The sequence below is a fragment of the Neofelis nebulosa genome, chromosome 3 (genome assembly GCF_028018385.1).
Source record: "Neofelis nebulosa isolate mNeoNeb1 chromosome 3, mNeoNeb1.pri, whole genome shotgun sequence".
Taxonomy (NCBI): domain Eukaryota; kingdom Metazoa; phylum Chordata; class Mammalia; order Carnivora; family Felidae; genus Neofelis; species Neofelis nebulosa.
In genome coordinates, this window is record NC_080784.1 from 118,493,814 (window position 1) to 118,514,054 (window position 20,241).

Below are 20,241 nucleotides of genomic sequence, written 5' to 3' on the forward strand. Positions count from 1 at the left end.
TTGGTGAGCTGAATTGGAATAAGTGTAACTAGAATCCATCCAAACTTATAGTTTTTGTGTGTACTGCTACTCAGTCAAGAGAGCTAGGAGCTGAAATGGATTCTATACACTTAATAAGTAGAATATTTATACACCAAGAAATATAAAGTAATGGATAAGAGCCTAGACTCTCTGGAGGTGACTAACGGGGTTCAAATCCTGGTTCTGATATTTAATAGCAATATAACTTTTCTGTGCCTTTGCTTCCTCATTTGTAAAATGGGGGCAATAACATCAGATTTACCATATAGTGTGCTGTGAGAACCTAACAATGCCTATCACATTAGTAAGCCTGTAAATAAATACCAGCTATTATTATTCATTTGTAATTTATCTCAAAATTTCTTATCCACTGATACTATTAAAAAACAAATTTTGACTGGCAATCCACAAATTATACTTTATACTTCCAAACTTCTCAAGAAAGGTAAGGGATTTTTATTGAATTGAAGTTTCCCCTCCCCCACCCTCCCATAAAAAATCTGTTACTGAGGCTGAAAGCCACAAAGTCACAAAATGGTTGAATGCGTAATACCCTAACTTGCATGTTAACTGTTTATATTGTACAAAATAAACAGTTCACCACAGTTTACAGGTATGAAATTACAAATTCAATTTTCTTAAAGATTAAAATTTAAACCCTTTTAATTCCTTACTACATCAAATGTTCAACATTATGAATATTAGAGCTTAGCTCTAATATGTGTTTTATGCATTTCACAAAATAACACAATTTGGTTGCAAATCCTATCCCATTTTCTTACTATCTATATGTATAAAAAAGCTTGCCCATATAGGGTTAGACAGCAGCTAATTACCTTAGATACTAAAGGTTAAAAAAGGAAAGAAAAAACCCAAGCTGCTTCAGTCCTCATTACATTATGTACCATGGGGATACATATAGTTAAGTCCTAGAGGGCAAAGTTCAATAATTAAAATTAGCTGTTTTGTTATCTGGGTAAGAAGTGCAGAAAAACTGTTTAAAAGTGAAAAAGCTTACTGTAACTTTAGCCATAAGGGAAGTATGTCAGCTCTCTGGTGAATCAGGGAATCATCTTCTGCTACAGAATCATAACACTTGCAGCTATGTCTGACCTCATAATTAATGGAGATCACAGCATAAAATGCAAGCCTGAGGTGCTTTGGGTGACTCAGTCCGTTGAGCGTCTGACTTCAGGTCAGGTCATGATCTCACAGTTCGTGGGTTCGAGCCCAGCATAGGGCTATGTGCTGACAGCTCAGAACCTGGAGACTGCTTCAGATTCTGAGTCTCACTCTCCCTCTCTGCCCTTCCCCGACTTGTGTTCTCTCTTTCTCTCTCAAAAAATAAATAAGTAAACATCAAAACAAACAAACAAACAAAAAAGCCAGCAAGCCTGAAATAAAATTACTGAATCCCCACAGCAAACAATATCTAGGCTTGTTATGATCTAAATGGTTTAAAACCTTGTATTCTAAGTACTAATCATAACAGGATTCAGTGGGCTACTTTAAATACCTGAAGATAAAAACTTACACTAAGGAATTGTGTATACTACAGATGTTTTAGTTGACTGGTCTATAGAATTTGTTAAGTTTCAAGGTCTGCTAAATTGTTCCTATTACAGAAAGGCTGATTGGATATTCAGTACTTGTTCTTATTTCAAATCAAGGGTAATAACCAAAACTACATACTAAACACAGGGTTGTTGTTTTTAAACCGTGACAGGCCCACTATTACAGAAGTTCAAGTTTGAGCTTTGCTTAAAGCAGGTAAACATGTAGAAGTGTAAAAAAATAAATAGAAGAACTGATAAAGCAATTCTCAAATCTCATTGATTTCTTCTCAGACTTATTTTTAAAGTTAGACCTTTTAAAATAATGTCTTCAGGTATAACTCAAACATAATTTCACATGAGTATGCTTAAAGCAATCCTCTTAGTAAACTCCCCACCAGACATTTAAAAAAAAAAAAACTCACATAGCTTAAAGTTTGATTTATTAAATATGACAGCAAATCATTCGGTTGTATTTACAACAAAGAATTTATTTTCACAATATTTAAATGACCATGTTTACAATTGCCACGTCACTAACTCGTGCCAGCTTTTTTTCTCCTTTAATACTGTTTCTATAGATAAGCTTGGAAAAGCAGTATTTTGTTAAATCATTAATTTAGCACAAGATATACTATTAAATGCTGGAATTTCCTTGACATTCAAGAATTTATAACAAGAAATGGAATCCTGGGATTAAGAATAAAAGGAAAAAGACAAGGCACCTAATCTCAAACCAGGTAGAGTTGGATGGGAAGTACGGGCGTTTCTAAAGCCAAAGCAATTTCCGTGCCAGTCAAAATCAAACTTTCCACACAGAAGTTTAAAACCGAACTGAAACAGTTTTGCTAGTGTAACAGAAACAAATCCCCCCCCACCAAGCAAATCCTTTGGAGCAACTGTTAGGCAGTATTCACATACAACTGCTTTCTCCAACCAGGAAGGCATGGAATGGAAAACAAAGTGTCAAAGAGAAAAAAAAGTTAGAGCGTGCCAAAAGGTCTTAAAACTACACTTCGCAGCAAAAGGCAAACGACTCCACAGACTGCTGCAAACAGAAGCTGCTCCATTCCCCCATCAGCAGAGGAAGCCACGAGGACCGGCCCTGGGAAATCTGAGAAGGGGCCCGGAGCCTCCACCAGCACCCTCAGAAGCTGTGGCTGTCAAAGAGGTTGAGGGACCCCAGCACTGGAGAGACATCGGACACTAATTCCACGCCCTTGCCCTTCCCACCACCTCCTCTCCATCCCGCATCGTCAGCCCAGTCGCCTCCGGATGCAAAGAGTAGTCAGGGGGATCGGGGGACTGCGAAGCCGGCGGCCTGAGCGCCCTCTTTACCTGGTCGCAGAGGCGCGGCCAGGCACGGAGGGTGAGCGTGTCAGCGACACGAGCCGCCTGCGCCTTCCCGCCCCGCGCGAGCCAGGTTTCCGAGGCCGCTTCTGCGAGTCTTCGCCCAAGAGGCCACTGGCTGCCAGAGAGGCCGGGGGAGAAACAACAGGCACAGTGTCTTGGAAACAGCTCTGCCGGCCGTCATTCATAATCCGGCGGACCGGAAACCGGGGTAACGTCACTTCCTCCCGTCGCACAGCCAAAAAGTTTCCCTCCTCACACTGCTGCAGGAACCTTTTTTTCCCCCTCCTCGGAGCCGGCTAGTTCCGGGACCGGTTCGGAAGGAGCCTCCGGGAACGGACGGAGTAGCGGGGCGGAGCGGTGAGTTGTGACGAGCTACCCGGCTCCCAGCCGCCTCTGGGAGGCTCGAGACCTCCGCGAGGGGCGAGGTGTGAGAGTAGTTCCGTGGAGTCTTAGTTTCCTCGCTCTTTAGGGGGAAACTTCGTAATTTGCGGGCGGTCGCGTGCCCCAGGCTGACCGCTCTCTCCCTTCGGTGAGGGCTGTGCTTCCTCCGAGTCTGTTGCGGGTTCGCCTATCTAGGGCACGGCCCCAGGGACTAGGTCTCCAGAACCCCGTCTCGGACCTTCCTCGGAAGGTTTTGGCGACTTCTCTATGCAGCTCCCTCTTTCCGCCTCCCCCTTTCCTCCGGCTCCCTCAAAGACCTTCTCTCCGTGCTAGGCCTTCGGTGTGTCATGCTTTAATCAAAGGCTTGAGATTCTTTTTTCTGAGTGTCCGCTGTCGCTTTTCAGCTAGTCCGTCACTTGGTTGGTTTGGAATCGTGGTCTTTCCGCTTTCCCTGCATTTCCAGACGTGTCCCTAAGATATCAGTATAACTCAAGGCCAAGAATTCAGTAGAGGAATGAAACGGACAGCATCTTTAAAAAGATTTTTAGTAGAAGGTTGCAAGAGCCTCCAAAGACATAAAGGGCAAAGCCGTTTAGGAGATGGCAACCCTAATATTGCACTCGGTGTGAATAAGTTCAGTTTCCTTTATCTTGTGCACATGCCGATGATCAACTTTGGATGTGTGTGTGTGTGTGTGTTTAAGATTGGCATGTAGGGTAAGAAATGAATATCCAATTTGGGTTGGAGAGATAACAGACGCCCTAGAAAATGACATTTAAACAAAACCTAGTTCATTCATTCAATAAATATTTTTGAGAGTCTAAGTTTCAAACTATGTTAACTGCATAAGACCCTGCCCTCATGGAGTTACAGTCTAACGGGATTAATGAATTTAAGCCAGGTAAAGGAGTAGGAAGAAAGTATTGCAGGTAGGAACACTGTACAGGTCTCTAGTCAAGACCGAGGTGGTTTTATTTTGCTTTTGCTTTTTTGATGCTTGTGAGGCTTAGGGGGTTAGGTGCATGGAAGATGGATTTGAGTTTCTTGTTGCTCTTTTTGTAAAGGGACTTCGTAAGTGGTTAGAATTGTGTAGAAGGAGAGAAAAGACCAGTACACTTTACTTTGATCCCTAATAATTCTACAGCCATTATTTTTGGTACTTTGCAAAGTAGCAAAGTAATAGGCAAAAAGATAAATGTAGACTCTCCCTCATAAGGTACTCAGAGGTTTATAGGGAATATAACACGTGTGGGGGAAAAAAAGAGTATGATTCAAGGTAGAAAGTCCTAGTACCATGAGAAAGCACTACTAGATATCCTAGGAGGGAGAGATTATTAGTATTTGGGGTGGAGAAGGACATACCAGCTGAGAATAGAGTCCTCGTGAGAAGTAATATTTGAACATAGAATTTGGACATCTAAAAATAGGTAAAAAGCTTCCCAGACAGAGAAAGTGAGTAGAGGTGTCAAGGCCAGCTAATGGCGCTGCTGTAAAGAGAATCTGTATATGAAGATTTAAAGTTTTTGTGCCAGTTAATGAATTGTCTTTTATAAATGGTAGGCCAAGAGATTAGGCTTTATTTTGAAGGCAGTAGGGAGTTTTAATTTTTGAAGAAGAAAAATAAGAAGGAAAGGAAAATATGTTTCAGGAACATTAATATGTGATTTAGGCCTCAGACCAGATTAACAGAAAGTTGTGTCGTTCATTGAAAAACGTGCAGGACAAGGAACTTTTGGAGGAAGGTATTCATAATACCGATTTTAGTCATAACTAAATTGGGCAACCAGGTAGACATACCTACTCAGCAATTGGAAATGTGGGATTTGAGTTTAAGTGAGATTGGAGTGGTGAAAAATGTGAAACCATCTGCCTAAAGATGACAGTTAAATTAAAAACATGATAAATAGAAGATAACCCAGGAAGAAAGTGGAAGCAGAACTAAAAAAGATAGATGAGAACAGATACTTGGGCAATACCAAGAGTGACAGGGCTGAAAAGATGAACCAGAGTAAGAGTAGCCAGAGATAGATAGAAGAGAAGAACCAGAAAAGTTAAGCGTAATCGAAATCACGGAGGAGAAAGTTTTTGAAAGAGGAAATGAATGCTGTGTATTCACTTGGCCAGCATTTAATGAATACCCACTACCTGCCAGGTACCCTGCTAGGCACACAGTTAACAGCAGCAGCGGGTAAGATCAATCCTGTGCTCATCCTCAGGGAATTTACATTCTAGTGAGAAAGACTGTTTACATAATTAACAGTATAGTAACTATTCCAAACTTCCAGGATGTTTGGGGACAGAATAACAGTAAGACTTCTTATTTTATTTGGGAAGTGTGGGGAAAAAAAAATACTGAGATGTGAAGGATGAATAAGATGGGTATGGGACACTTTCTACTGATGTGCTGAGGTGAGAGCGTATGATATGTTGAAAGACTTAAACTAAATTATGTGACTACAACAGCGAGTGAGGAGTGGGAATAGTCTGAGATACTAGATGGTATTTAATGAGTGTGTACTCTGTGCCAGGTACTCTTGTAACTATTTTACATGTACTACCAGATCATGTAGGGCATTAGAGACCTCGTTAAGGATCTCGTTCTTTAACCTTTGGACAGCAAGAAGCGCAAAGGGCATTTTAACCCAGTGAATAATACAGAAAGGTATAGAGAGGGACAAGAGTGATTGTGGGGAGACTGATCAAGCTAATATGGTAGGCCAGATAATAGGTGGTGATAGCTTGGTCTAGGGTGGTGGTAGCAAGGATTGAAAAAAGTAGATGAATTTGAGGTATATTTAGGAAGTTTGGTGACTGAACACAAGGGTGTAGGGTGAGGGTTCAGGAAGTAGGAGGAGTAGCTGATACTCAGGTTCTAGCTGGAGCAGTGGGGTTAAATATCATTTGAGAGAGGGAATGCTAGAAGATCTGGTTGGGAGACAGAAGAAGAGCTTATGAGTGGCTCTGTTAGGGACATGTTGAATAGGAGGCACCAGTGAGATACCCATTTAAAGCTGGCATTTGGATCTTGGAAGAGATAGATGGGCCAGAGAGATAAGTTTATAATCCGTGGCAAAAGAGTATATATCAAATTGTCTAGCACAGTAATTCTCAAGCTTTTAGAGTGGATCAGAATCACTTTGAAGGCTTAATACAGATTTCTGGGCCCGGAGTTTTTTCTTCAGTTGGTCTCATGGTAGAGACCAAGAGTTTGCATTTCTAACAGGCTCCCAGGTAATGCCTGTGCTTCTGATCCAGATGTCACATTTTGAGAGAAAGGTGTAGAGTGAGACAAGAAGAGACCCAGAACTCACTTAAGTTGAAGTGGAATAGGAACCTACAAAAAGGCTAAGAAAGAAGTAGGAGGAAAAAAACAAGATCTGTTTACCTAAAGCTATGAATACGGTGGTGAGAACATTTTCATGGACGGAATGGTGGGACAAACGCCAAATTGCAGGATTAAATGCAGCATAAGTAGAAGAATGAAAAAAGGGAGTATAGAATGAGGATGACTTTCTGAAGGAAGTTTTGCTATGAAATGAGGAAGACCGGATAGAAGAGGCTTGAATATATTTAAATGTAAATGAAAAGATGCCAGTAGAAAGAAAGAGAGAGAGGGTGATGGAGAGGACATAGTAAATAATCTGTAGTTCAGGGTCCAGATGGGGAAGGAAAAGGTAGAATCCAGTTACAGGTAGTATTACATGGAGAGCCACCTCTTCATTTATCAGGTGGGAAAAAGGAAAGGATGGGTGCAGGTAAGTTTGTAGATGTAGTGGCAGGATGTTGATTTAGTTTCTCTCTGACAGCTTTTGTCTTCTCTGTGAAATTGGTGAAGACATCTACTGAGATACTGTAGCAGTTTCAAGGAAAATGGAGAAAGTGTAACTGATCTTGGCAGAAAGTAGGGAAGTGAGTTGAGGAGAGAAGCATGATAGGATTGCTAAATTGTATTGAGTGCCTAGATGAGATTGGTGACTCTACAGATGCAGAGTATGTATTCCTCTCAGCTGCATTTAAGAGTTTGGGTGCAGGCAGGGAGAAGGTAAATAACAGGATGGATGGCTAGAAAGTAGATGAAATTATAGGACTATAGAACACAGGTGTTTAGAGAAGAGAGTCTTTGAAAGGCTGGACCATGAAATATAGGACAGGAAGTAAAATGACATACTGTAGGGGCGTCTGGGTGGCTCTGTTGGTTAAGAGTCCAACTTTGTCTCAGGTCATGATCTCACAGTTCGTGGGTTTGAGCCCTGCGTTGGGCTCTGTGCTGACAGCGCAGAGCCTGGAGCCTGCTATGAGTTCTCTGACTCCCTCTTTCTCTCCCCCTCTGCCACTCATGCTCTGTCCTCTGTCTCAAAAATAAATAAGCATTAAAATTTTTTTTTAATGACATACTACAGATAAATCTAGATGGATAGAAAGAGGTGGGAAAAAGAGGTCACTGTTTAGTGGGAATTTCTGTGCTATATGCATTTGCCATAGATGATTCCTATCATGAGCTAAGAATTCTCACTGAGGATTAGAATTCTAAAAAACAAGTCCTAGGTGTGTGTATATATATATATATATATATATATATATATATGGATATATAGATATAGATATATACAGATATAGATACATGAAAGAAACTTAATGCTTTAAATGTAGAATTAATTTAAAATCTAGGTGTTGCTTTAAAAAAAAGAATGTCAGAAAATTAGTAATTACTACTTTAAAAAAATGTCAATAACCTAGGAATGGGATAGTAGTGGTATTGGTGGGAGTGAATTCTTAGCTCTAATCCTCAGTAAGAATGATATATGGCTCTTTTCCAGTCTGTTTTGGTCATGGATTTTGGAATATACAGGGAAGGAACTATATAAAAGTTAACATAATTTGGTACAACTCCAGGAAAATATTTTTGGTTATAATAATAAAGGAGATAAATTGAGAAATTAGTTGCTGACCTCTTTAAGGACTTCAGTAGCTGAAAAATAAATTTTACTATGTGTGCATTTGTCCGTAAGAAAGGAGAAGTAATAGAAACTAGAGAAAGCAATATAAAAGGGTGAGGAGGGGCACCTGGGTGGCTTAGTCGGTTGAGCATCCAACTCTTGATTTCAGCTCAGGTCATGATCTCACTGTTTTGTGGGTTTGAGTCCTGCACCCTGCTCTGTGCTGATGGTGCAAAGCCTGCTTGGGATTCTCTCTCTCTTCCTCTCTCTCTCTGCCTCTACCTGACTTGCACTGTCTCTGTCTCTCTCAAAATAAATAAATAAACGGTAAAAAAAAAAAAAAAAAAAAAAAAAAAGTGAGGAAAAGTAAGATAGAAAACTAAAATATATAGGATAAAACATGTAACTGAGTGTTTTATTTTAGGCCCAAATACTGTTTTCTGTTTGATGTGGGAAAGAAGTTGAGGCAAGGAGGTGCCAATAAGGAGAAAGCAGAGGGAACTAAGAAACTGGAGGCCTCTATAAATTCAAAATGCAGGTGGAATGCAAGGAAAGAAATGGGGGACAGGGGGAGGAGGCAAAATAAAGGAAGGTTGACCTGGTACCTTGAAGAGGTTCCTTAGTGAAAACAGTGGAAGAGATAAAAAGATACAAGATTATAGTCAAAAAAAGGAGAATAATTGTGGCTACTTTCAGGCTTTGGTGGCTGAAGATGAAGCTCTTTGGGATTGAAGATCTAAGTAAACTAGGAAGCTGGAGAAGATCATCAATATAGATGCTAAAATTGCCAGAGACGACAGTGGGGAGAAGTAAGAAGATGAGCCTAGTGCAAATGTTCCATACCTTAGCAACCAGGAAGGTTTAGGTATAGATTTCAAGGGAAGATGTTGATAAATGGTGGCCATGGAATGTTTCTCCAAAAGCAGCTATATGGAATAAGATCTCTGTAGACCTCTTTGCTCTTTGAGTAGGAAGTCGAAGGAGTACCACTTGGGAGACCATGGTAAAAAGGAGATGTAGTGGGGGAAATAGTAAAGGTAAAGAGATGCAAGGAGTGCTTGAAAAACAAGGTAGAAAATATAGGGGAATATATAGATAATGAGTAGGGACTAGAAGATTATGGGCAGCCAGCAATGAAGTTATTGTGGAGGGAGGGAAGGGCTTAGCTGAATGAAAGTACTGGAAGGCCTTTCTACGGAAAGGTAGTTTGTACCTTAAGCAGCCTTGATGTATACATAATAGGGAAAGGAAAACTAGCAGTTGCTGGATAGACTAAAGCATTGGCCTCCAAACTTGTCTCATCATTCCCTGAGGGTGAAATTGAGCACACTTCATTATATGTGTTATCAATTATATGTCTACACTGCTATCATTCTGTGTATTAATAGCGTATTTTTAATAAAAAATTAAAAATAGAAATTCTTATATTTTTTCCCTATATTCCACTATTAAGACCTTTGAGACATGTTAGTAATTTAGGGCATGGGTACAAAGCCTATTCAGTTTTATAACTGCAGGATAATATAAAAAGAACGGATTCCAAGGTTCCAGTTGGAATGTTGGTGTTGATGACATGACTTCTGTAGTCTTATAAGCTAGGCACTGACTCTTGTCACCTAATCTGTAACGCAAACCTTTTGTCTGTGATTATGGAAATACGTAACAGTAAATACCTTGCTTCTGGTTTCCAGCATAGAAATTTCAAGGAATTGTTTTTCTAGTATATTGGAAGGATTCTTCTCCATATTAGCCCTTTGGTCAGCACCTCATAAAACAGATTGTTCTGGATAAGTAAATGCTGTGCTTTTTAACTATAAAAAGTTTGGTCAATAAAAAGGTTAGATCATATTCCCCTTGAGCACTCAGGAGGAATGGCAGGTTTACTCTTTTCATCATGGACATTTTAATGAGGAGCTATTCTCCAGAAAATATGTATAGTAATCAGCCTATACTATGAGTGAATTTAAAAAAAACCTTTCTGTACCTATCATCTACATAGATGATGTATGTAATAATATAGTCTTAAGTGACAGATTGCTTCTCAGTTTTCATTAAATTACTAATACAACTGTTTGAGGTAGACAATTGTCCTTTTAGTATTGGCTTTGGGATTCATGGATGATTCAGGTGTTTCATTAGAGTACGGAATTTGACAATAATTTTGAGGCTATCAGAAAGGTATCTAATACCGTCTTGAAAACTAAAAAAAAAAAAAAAAAGCCTGTAGGTGTGGGGGTGTGTTTCCTGTCAAAGTTGGAAAGGGATTGGGGAGAAGTAGATGGGGAAGGAACAAACAAAATTCATCTTTAGTCTGAACTTTCATATGCCAAGATTCAACCTACAGCAAGGTTTAATGGCTTTATAAACCCCTGAAAATGAGAGATTACTGTGGAATTGCTGATAGATCTTTAACTCTAACAGTACATGTGTGTTGCATTATTACATTATTAACCTCAAGGATAGAAGACAGTTTCAAGCCCTAGAATATTGATGAAAGGATTGAACACAAAGTATACATTTTTATTTTAATAATTCCTTGCCTGGGGTAATATTTGAAAAAGTGACACAAGAATTAGAACCACATGATAGCATTGGTATTAGCTGAAAACAAAATTTTTTAATGTTTTGGAATTTCATAAGCCTTTGATGTACATCTTCACTGTATTTTAAGCTAATGACAGCATTATCACAGGCCCTATGGGAGAGATTTTATATTATGTATATAAATTATATTATGTATATATAATTTTTTGGTAGTAACTATGGCACCATTCCTCAGAGACCTTGCTTTTTAAAAGTAGGTTAATGCATGAGATACCACAATCTAAATGTAGTCCAATAGATTATCTTAGTATGTTTTCTGAGGCATTCAAGAATGGAGTTGAGGACTAAGGAGATTTAAAAATAGGTAGTTGAGGTTAAAGTTGCAGCAATGACCTTTAGCTCATCACCTGATGTTTCCTTTAACCATTGTTCTCCTGCCATGCCTCGCCGCCTCAAATCTTTTTTTTTTTTTTTTTTTTTTTTTGGTAATGGAAATAAGGTTTGAGAGAAGAAATTTTGACATATGGTAAACCTGACCTAAACACATCAAGTTCCTGTACACTGAACTGTAAGTGTATATTTTAAAACCCTGAGGAAGGTGCTCTGTGGCAGGGAGGAGCTTATCTGCATTTCAAATTCAGGATTTGAATTTGAATTCAGGGTCTGGATACACACAACACTGATAAGGTTCTTGCTTCAGGGGAAACGAAGTTGGTAGGAATAACAAGGAAATTTACTTTTCTTCTGATGTTTCAGATTTTGTATAATGGGCACAGTATTACCTATTATAAATAAAAGAACCTGATAGATAAACTTTAACATAGATAATTGCTCATTGTCTCTAAATTAATCCCCCCTTTCTTATTTTCTTCAGGTGTTTGCAATGGCTGCTGCTGTGAACTTGGAACTTGATCCTATTTTTTTGAAAGCACTTGGCTTCTTACATTCAAAAAGTAAAGATTCTGCAGAAAAGCTAAAGGCACTACTTGATGAATCTTTGGCTCGAGGCATTGATTCAAGTTACCGTCCATCTCAAAAGGTACCTGCAAGAATTAAAAGCTTGGGGGGAGTTTTGTAAGGCCTGCAGTAGAACAGTGTTAATATTTAGATCATCTTAAAACAGTCTCCCTGCCAAAATAATCTTTCATGGTGGCATGAAGAAATTATATTCTTTAGTGTTCTATTCTTCCTTCATGTTTTCAGAGAACTTTTACTCGACATGGAAAAGTTAGCTGGGTGTGAGGGATACTCTGTTCTACTTTATGTGTAGGGAAACCTACTTATTTATGATTTAATTTCTAATTGTTTCTCATCCCCAAAAAATTTTAAGCTACTGGATGAAACCGTGACTTGTAATTATTCTCTAATGTTTTAATGTTTAATGAAGTAAAAGGACGAAGTGCAATGAAGTAGATTGAATATGGATAGGATACTTTAAGGGGAAAAGGAGGTATATGGATAAATTATGACAACTATGTGGCTCCAACTTTGATAATGACAAAGCAGCCAAACAACTTTATGTGAAAAGAATATACATTTTGGAACCAGACAAACCTGTTTTGAATCCCAGTTTGCCTCTTACTAGTTGTGTAGTAATAGATAATGTATCTTGAACATTTATTGTGTTTCAGGTATTTTTCTGCTTGGTGTGTGTGTATAATTAATTTTAATTGTGATAATCTTTTGAAATAGGTGTTATTTATTTTCATTTAAAAATAAGGAAACCAAGGTACAGAGTAACTTCATTTCCCCCAGCCTCTATTTCTTCATTAGTAGAATGGAGGTAATAAGGATTATCTTGCAAAATTGTGAAAATTAAATGAGATAAAGCATGTAAGCCACCTAGTGCAGTATCTACCCGGTACATAATAGGCTCTTAGTGAATGGCAGCATTTATTATATTTGTAATACCTGAGACATTCTTTCAAACCTTTCCGAAGCTCTAGAGCCCTGAAACTCCAAAGTCATCCAGGTCTTTGGACCCAGATAACAAGATGAGAAAAGGAAGACAGGATTACATCACTAGCTCAGTCTAACCCACAATCTCAAATTAAAGACAGGCCCAAGTCCCAGACTCAGTGCCCAACACTAGCTCTAGTATTCTCAAGCCTTTTTATTGCCCTTTGAATAGTAGCGCCATTGTGTCCTCATTTCTTCTACCATTCTCATTCTGGTAAATTCAGTGAGTTCAAACTTGCCAAATTATACAGCTCTACAAAACACACTAGTAAGTTCATTCTGCTCTGAATGTTGATAATATCCCAATAGGTAAAACCTATTATTACTAAAGAAGCAGTACTGTATTTTGAGATTCTCAAACAGAAGGAAGTTCATCTATTAAAGTACATGAAAAATTTGTTTTGATTAAAAAGCCTCCTGCCCTTAGATTTCTAACTAGAGTTACTTCTTATTGATCAGTTTAGAGAAAATACTGTCAGGTATTTAAAAACCGTGGATTCATTTCATTGTAGCCTTCAGCTGCCATTTACATCTCTAGAGAGAGAATCACCTGGAGGCAGTGGTATGCTTGTAAACATTGACAGCTGGCTCTCCAAGTGTAATTGCAACATAAAAATCAGTTGATATCTTCATTTACATCATTCAGTAAGTCCTATGTGAAGTAATGAACTTAGATGGGACACAGTCAGTTAAATGTCTGACTCAGGATTTCAGCCCAGGTCTTGATCTCCTTGTTCCTCAGTTCTAGCCCCATGTTGGGGTTTTCTTTCTCCCTCTCTCTGCCCCTCCCCCTCTTGCTCCTAACCTCTCTCAAAATAAACTTAACAAAAAAAAAAAAAAAAAAAAAAAAAACTTAGAACTTAACTCCTCCGCCAATGACTTGTAACTTTTTTGCTGAATTAGATAATAGTTTTCAAATGCCTACAAGATTATGTTTTTCGTTTTTTATGTTACACTTTTAAATTAATCTGCATTGCTAACATTTTTTCCATCACTTTCCTAAGTCTACATGAATGGTCACCAAACTTTCTGTAAAGTATCAAATAGTAAATATTTTAGGCTTTGTGGGCTACATGGTCTCTGGCACAACAATCTAATTCTGCCATGGTCGCTTGCAGGTGCCACAGATAATACATAAAACGAATGAGTATTGCTGTGTTCTAATGTAACGTTATTTATAAAAAACAGGCAATAGGCCAGATTTGGCCTCCAGGCCTCAGTTTGCCAACACCTCCTCTAGACAGCACAATAAATCAAGTGCAACTACCAAGAAATCGAAAGCCCCATTCTTTATCCCTTCCCCATTTCTTCCTCCTTGGAGGTTGCTACTGTTCTGAATCTAATGTATATCGTTCCTATTTGTATTTTTCTACATTTATCTGCTGTCTCAAAAAAGTAGACTGCACTCAGATGTGCTAGTTTTATTTAGAATGGTAGGAAATGCCCTCCTTTTTTGAAGGGCGATTCCAAGAGGTATCTTATACATAAACTTTTTATACTATTAGTAATACATAGCAAGTGTAAATATCTGCAAAGTGGTAATATAAGAACAAGGATTGGAAGCATAAAACTGAGTAAGAAGACAAGTCAGGGGTGCCTGGGTAGCTCAGTCCATTAAGCATCCGACTTCGGCTCAGGTTATGATCTCGTGTTTCATGTGTTCAAGTCCCACATCAGGCTCTGTGCTGACAGCTCATAGCCTGCAGCCTGCTTCGTGGATTCTGTCTCCCTGTCTGCCCCTCCCCTGCTCGTACTCTGTCTCTCTCTCTCTCTCAAAAATTAATAAAATGTTAAAAAGAAAAAAAAAAAATTTAAATAAAAAAAAAGATAAGCCAGAGACTGGGTGAAAATATTTGTAAATTATGTGTCTGATGAAGGACTTGTATCCAGAACCTATAGAGAACTTTTTAGAGTCATTAATAAAACAAACAACTCCATTTTTTAAAAAGGACAAAACATTTTAATAAAAACTTCTAAACAAAATAACGTATGGTAGACAAGCACTTGAAAAACTATTCAACATCATTAGACATTAGGTAAATGGAAATTGAATCCACAGTAATACACTACTATATACCTATTAGAATGTCTAAAAGTAAAAAGAGGATGTGTTGATGAGGATGTGAAGGAACTAAGACTCTCATATACAACTGGTGGAAATGGAAAATGGCATAACACTTTGGAAAATGGTTTGGCAGTTTTTTAAAAAGTTAAACATACACCTCATATAATCCAGCCATTTCACTCCTAGACATTAATTGTGGAGAAATGGAAGTAAATGTCCATATAAAGGTTTGTACATGAATGGTCATAATAACGTTATTTGTAATAGCCCCAAACTATAAACAAGTATCCACCAATGGATAAATGGATAAACAAGTGGTATATCCATTCAGTAGAATATTACTCAGCAATATATAAGGAATGAACTATTGATATACTGCACAATATGAATCAATATCAAAATAAGTAGACTGAGTGAAAGAAGCCAGAAAAAGGAGTACACACTGTATGATTCTGTTCATATAAATTTCTAGGAAATGTAAATTAATTTGTAGTTCCAGAAAGCGTGGTTGCCTGAGGATGGGGGGACATAGTTTCTCTAGGATGTATGCCTCTAAGAGTAATTATAGTGGGCCACAAGGAAACTTTGGGGGATGATGGATATGTTTATTATGTTGATTGTAGTGCTGGTTTCACATGAAACTTAGCAAATTTTATACTTTAATAGATGCGGTTTGTATATCAATTATTTCTCAATAAATCTGTTTAAAGAAATGGATGTTACATTGGCCAAACACGATAATTTTTAACTGAAAATCGTTTACATTTGTGGTCTACTTTCTACAATTGGTTAGAACAGTTGATTATAGGTATCTTTTTATTTCATCTCTTAGGATGTGGAGCCACCCAAAATTTCAAGTACAAAAGCTATTTCTGTTAAGCAAGAGCCCAAAACATCCTCCAGTCTTCCTTCTGGCAATAATAATGGCAAAGTCCTCACAACTGAAAAAGTAAAGAAGGAAGCTGAAAAGAGACCAGCTGATAAAGTAAGAATTTAATCTAGTTTTTAAAAAAGGAAATCAATTGTGCTTATAAGCAGGAACAATTCTTTGGTGTTCACTTCTTTTATATAATAGTAGGTAAAAGTACACAATAATTACCCAGTAAACATATTTGGATAATTATAGATGTCGGTTTTTTGAAAAATCAGTAAAACTTAGAAACTGTTTTTTTTAACCATTTATTGAAGTCATTGGCAACACGCAGTTGAGCCCTAGGCGATGTGCTAATTTCAAGTATAAACTTTAATCCATAACTTAAATATTAAATATTCTAAATGGAACAGTTGCTGAGAAGAAAAGATAGGAAGGAATAAGTGACTAAATGTGAAATTTGTTACAAGATGATGTGTACCTTAACAGAGCTACAAATAAGTCTTGGATTGCCTATTTTGAATGATTTTTGCACATAGTCAATTATTGAGATTTTAGCACTTCGTAAAAAATACATTTAAAAAATCTTTAGTAATCCCTGCCCTTAAAGTGGAGTATATTAGTCCCAAATGTTTTCATACTTGTGATAAATATTGGCTATTCGTAAACTATATTGTTTTCTGTGCTTTTAAATTTATATAAATGGTATCATACTGTACATGTATATCTTTTGGCAACTTTTTCATCACTCAGAAATGTGCTTTTGAAATTCATCTGTGTTGATACATGAAGATCTATTTCTTTCAGCTACCATGTAACATTTATTCAGTAAGTAAATCAGTTTATCCATTTCCCTACTGATGAAGAGTTAGTTTATTTCTCTTTTTTTTCTAGTACAATGGTGCTTCAGTGAGCTGCTTTAAAGATAAATTCTTTGTGCACATGGTGATAGTTTCTATAGGATGCATATCCGTAAATGGATGTAATAGGATAGGCACCTCTTCAACATTACTAGACATTGCCAATTACTATCCAAAGTGCATGTACTAAATTTATATTCTCACGAATAAAGTATAAGAATTGCAAATTCTCCATGTCTTCCCAGACTTTTTAATTGTTGCCAATCTGACAGATACATCTATAACATTTATATCTTAAAGAGAGGAACCAGAATTTGCTTTGAAGTAAATATGGCAATATCTGGATAACTGGTAGATAGTTTGCTATTTACTTCTTTTCAATATGTTTTAAATATTGGTAGTTTATAATTTAAAATATTTAAAATAAAAACTACCCTTAAAAATAGCCTTGTTAGTGCTGTGGCTTCTCAGGGCATATAAGTAAATCCATTGAGCTTCCAAAATTCTTTAATGGATAAAAGAATAAAAAGACAAATACAGTTACATGCTAAAATGTTCTGATTTTTATTTCTACCTTGCTGGTTTCTTTTAATGTATTGATGATGAATTTATTATAAGTCTTCTACAGATCTTTAGTGTTTATATCTGCCCCTAACTATCTATGTCAAAATATCTATCAAGTGGACTTGATCATTGTGCAGTGTCTATCTTATCCATCTCTCAGTGATTTAAAGTCTATTCTAACATGTTACTTACTAATTGGGTGCTTTTTATAGATGAAATCAGACATCACTGAAGGAGTTGATATTCCAAAGAAACCTAGATTGGAGAAACCAGAGACACGGTCCTCTCCTATTACTGTCCAAACTAGCAAGGATTTAGCTATGGCTGACCTTTCCAGTTTTGAGGAGACCAGTGCTGATGATTTTGCCATGGAGATGGGATTGGCCTGTGTTGTTTGTAGGTAAGTTTTCACAGGTTCTTTTGTTTTCATGAAGAACAAAGAAAAAGAAAACAAAATCAGACCAATTGTTGGGTGGTTTTTTTTTTTTGTTTTTATTATTTGGTGGTGGGTAGTAGATAGATGAGTAAATTATTCTCTGTGAACTGCCCCATATAACAATTTAACATCTTGAAAACTATTAAATATTTTATCTTTCTTACTGTGGCATCTTTAATCTATTATGTCATAGCAGCATTTTCTGCATTCTTGGGTTCTAGAGGGAAACCAATTATTGTGTTATTCTTTAGTGATGAAGAGTATTTAGCAGAGTCAGTTATTTCTGTTCTTTTTAAGAAGTCTGTGTTGCTTTATTTTTCCTTCTGAATTGTTGATAGTACTTATAAAATAGGCTGTTATACATCATTTTCTAAACACCATAAAATCATTTCCTAGAAATAATGGAAAAGAAGTAAATGAATCACGTAGATTATTCTGAGTGTTGTTTTAAAACATGGATACATAATTATAAAAACATGAATAATTTTGCTTATTAGAAGATGCACTGTAGAAATCTGAATAACTGAATTTGAAACTCCTTGATGCAAAGGGCTATATTTTTAATTGTTAATGGTTTTTACTGCCTAACACAACAGAAAAGATTACCATCTTTGTTGCTGTTTTCTTCATGAAAATGTTAGATTCTGGTGCATTGGAACTGAGTAAATAACTAAGTTTTTGTGAGCCTTGTAGAGAATGAGTTAATGTATTTCTGAATAGAAACATTTGTTACAGCTTCATTGTTTTCACATATATTTATTTCAACTTCATCTACCATAGAGTTTATCACTTTTAAATAAGAAATAAATGGTATAGTAATAATGGAAAGAGAACTAGTAACTGTAACCTTCCATTTGGAGAGTTCTTATGATAGTCTAAGTCTGTGGTGATTGCTTTTTGAGCTGTTGGAATTCATATATATATAAATGTATTTGTGTATATATATACATATACATATATATATATTTAAGTATTTTGAGAGAGAGAGTGGGGGGAGGGACAGAGAGAAGGTGAGAGAGAATTCCAGGCAGGGTCCACACTGTCAGCGCAGACCCTGACACAGGACTTGATATGACAAACCACAAGAACATGACTTGAACCAAAATCAAGAGTCAGCCACCCAGGCGCCCTAGAATTTATATTTTATTGATACACGTCCTATTCAGCTGCTAACACATGTATTTATTGAACACCCATATTTGCACAGCAATATGCTAAACACTGTAGATAATTGGGTCCTATTTCCACCTTTATATATAAGTCAATTTAAATATATAGACAACTTATTTTTAATGAACTTGTATGTTAATGAAGAAGAAAGAACAGCATGTAGGTAACAAATATAAAGGAATATAATAGAAGTATAGAGAAAATATTATGAGACTGTTGGACAACTAGCCAAAGTCTACTTTCTGGGAAAAAGAAAAAAATTACAATGCGAAATGGCAAAGAGAATATAGCCAAATTCAGTTACTGAGGCACCTTGTGTTCATAGTTGAGCACAAGCTTTAAAAACTCTAACATGTGCAGGCTACATGTTAGAGCTTATTATTTTCTTGTTTGGTGTTCACCTTCTTTAATATATCACATTTACAAAATCAACCCTAAAATGGCTTTAAATTGTTGCATTCAAATAAGTGCAGTGTTTAATGGTTATTTTCTTAGGCAAATGACGGTGGCATCTGGAAATCAATTAGTAGAATGTCAGGAGTGCCATAATCTCTACCACCAAGACTGCCATAAGCCTCAGGTGACAGACAAGGAAGTGAATGACCCTCGCCTTGTGTGGTATTGTGCCCGATGTACGAGACAAATGAAAAGAATGGTAAGAATCTTTTTTTTCTCTATTTTAAATGGTCTCTGTCATTTTTTTGCTGATAATTGCTTTTCAAAATAAACATTTGAACCTTTAAGTTAGTTGAAAAAAAAATTACAAATACTGATTATTTAAGTGTTTGTATGTATAGTGTATATGTATGATTTATGTATCTATGCCTAAACTCTTAGACCATGTTATATCCATTTTTCTCTGTTCAGCTTTTAGCTTATTCTATTATAGATAAACAAGATTAGAGACTCACAAAATATTAATGTTTGTTACTAGTATGTCAGTGTATTTACAAACATTTAGAAATACTACAAAGCACTGTGGGAAATGGTGAGATATAAAGCCCTGGTCTTTGGTGAGTCTGGTAAGGACATTTTGAAAATGTCTGTTCCTGAGTGGCTGAAACCATCAAACTCACAAGCTGTTTACAGAGACATTATTTGTATATGCATCTGTGTCTTTCCATGTGTGTTTCTCTATTCTTCTGTCTTTTCCTTCTCATTGTCTTTGAGTGACCATTTATCTCATTTTCCCAATGTACTTTCATTTTCTACTGCTCACTAACATAACTGCCTTTAACATCATACTGAAATGCATTTCCATTTGTTATATTGGATAGCATTGTAACTTTTATTCATTTAAAAAATAGATAAGTGAACTTCATTTTCCTTTAAAGAAATCCAGTGACTTATTTGCTTCTCCTCTTCTTCCTTCCCTTAGAGTAGGGATTCTTGATAGAAGAATTTTCATGTCTGTTAACCAAATAAATTTCTACATAGACTTTTCTGGTCAAATGTATCTTTTTTAAAGTTAGGAATATTTAGTTAAAAGTAAAAAGTCAGGATACCTATTTTACTTTTCAGTTAGTT

At 36.8% G+C, this 20,241-nt stretch overlaps 2 protein-coding genes across 5 annotated transcripts in view; one reads left to right on the forward strand and one right to left on the reverse strand.

The window, feature by feature from the left end:
* GSTCD (glutathione S-transferase C-terminal domain containing) overlaps positions 1–3,049 on the reverse strand; it is a 131,159-nt gene extending 128,110 nt beyond the window's left edge. Inside the window, exon 1 of one of the 2 annotated variants that reach the window (XM_058721751.1) lies at positions 2,913–3,049. The gene's annotated coding sequence lies outside the window, so the exon portion shown is untranslated. Of the gene's footprint in view, positions 1–1,039; positions 1,143–2,912 lie in introns of those variants that run through there. The other variant, XM_058721752.1, reaches the window with a different exon arrangement.
* A 128-nt stretch (positions 3,050–3,177) lies between these two features.
* The window catches only part of INTS12 (integrator complex subunit 12), a 35,458-nt gene continuing 18,394 nt past the window's right edge, over positions 3,178–20,241 (forward strand). For 2 of the 3 annotated variants that reach the window (XM_058721754.1, XM_058721753.1), the window contains exons 1-5: positions 3,178–3,284; positions 11,664–11,828; positions 15,646–15,798; positions 17,321–17,508; positions 19,210–19,369. In XM_058721754.1, coding sequence (XP_058577737.1) covers positions 11,673–11,828; positions 15,646–15,798; positions 17,321–17,508; positions 19,210–19,369 — 657 coding nt within the window. In that variant the 5' untranslated portion in view covers positions 3,178–3,284; positions 11,664–11,672. Of the gene's footprint in view, positions 3,353–11,663; positions 11,829–15,645; positions 15,799–17,320; positions 17,509–19,209; positions 19,370–20,241 lie in introns of all 3 variants that reach the window. The other variant, XM_058721755.1, reaches the window with a different exon arrangement.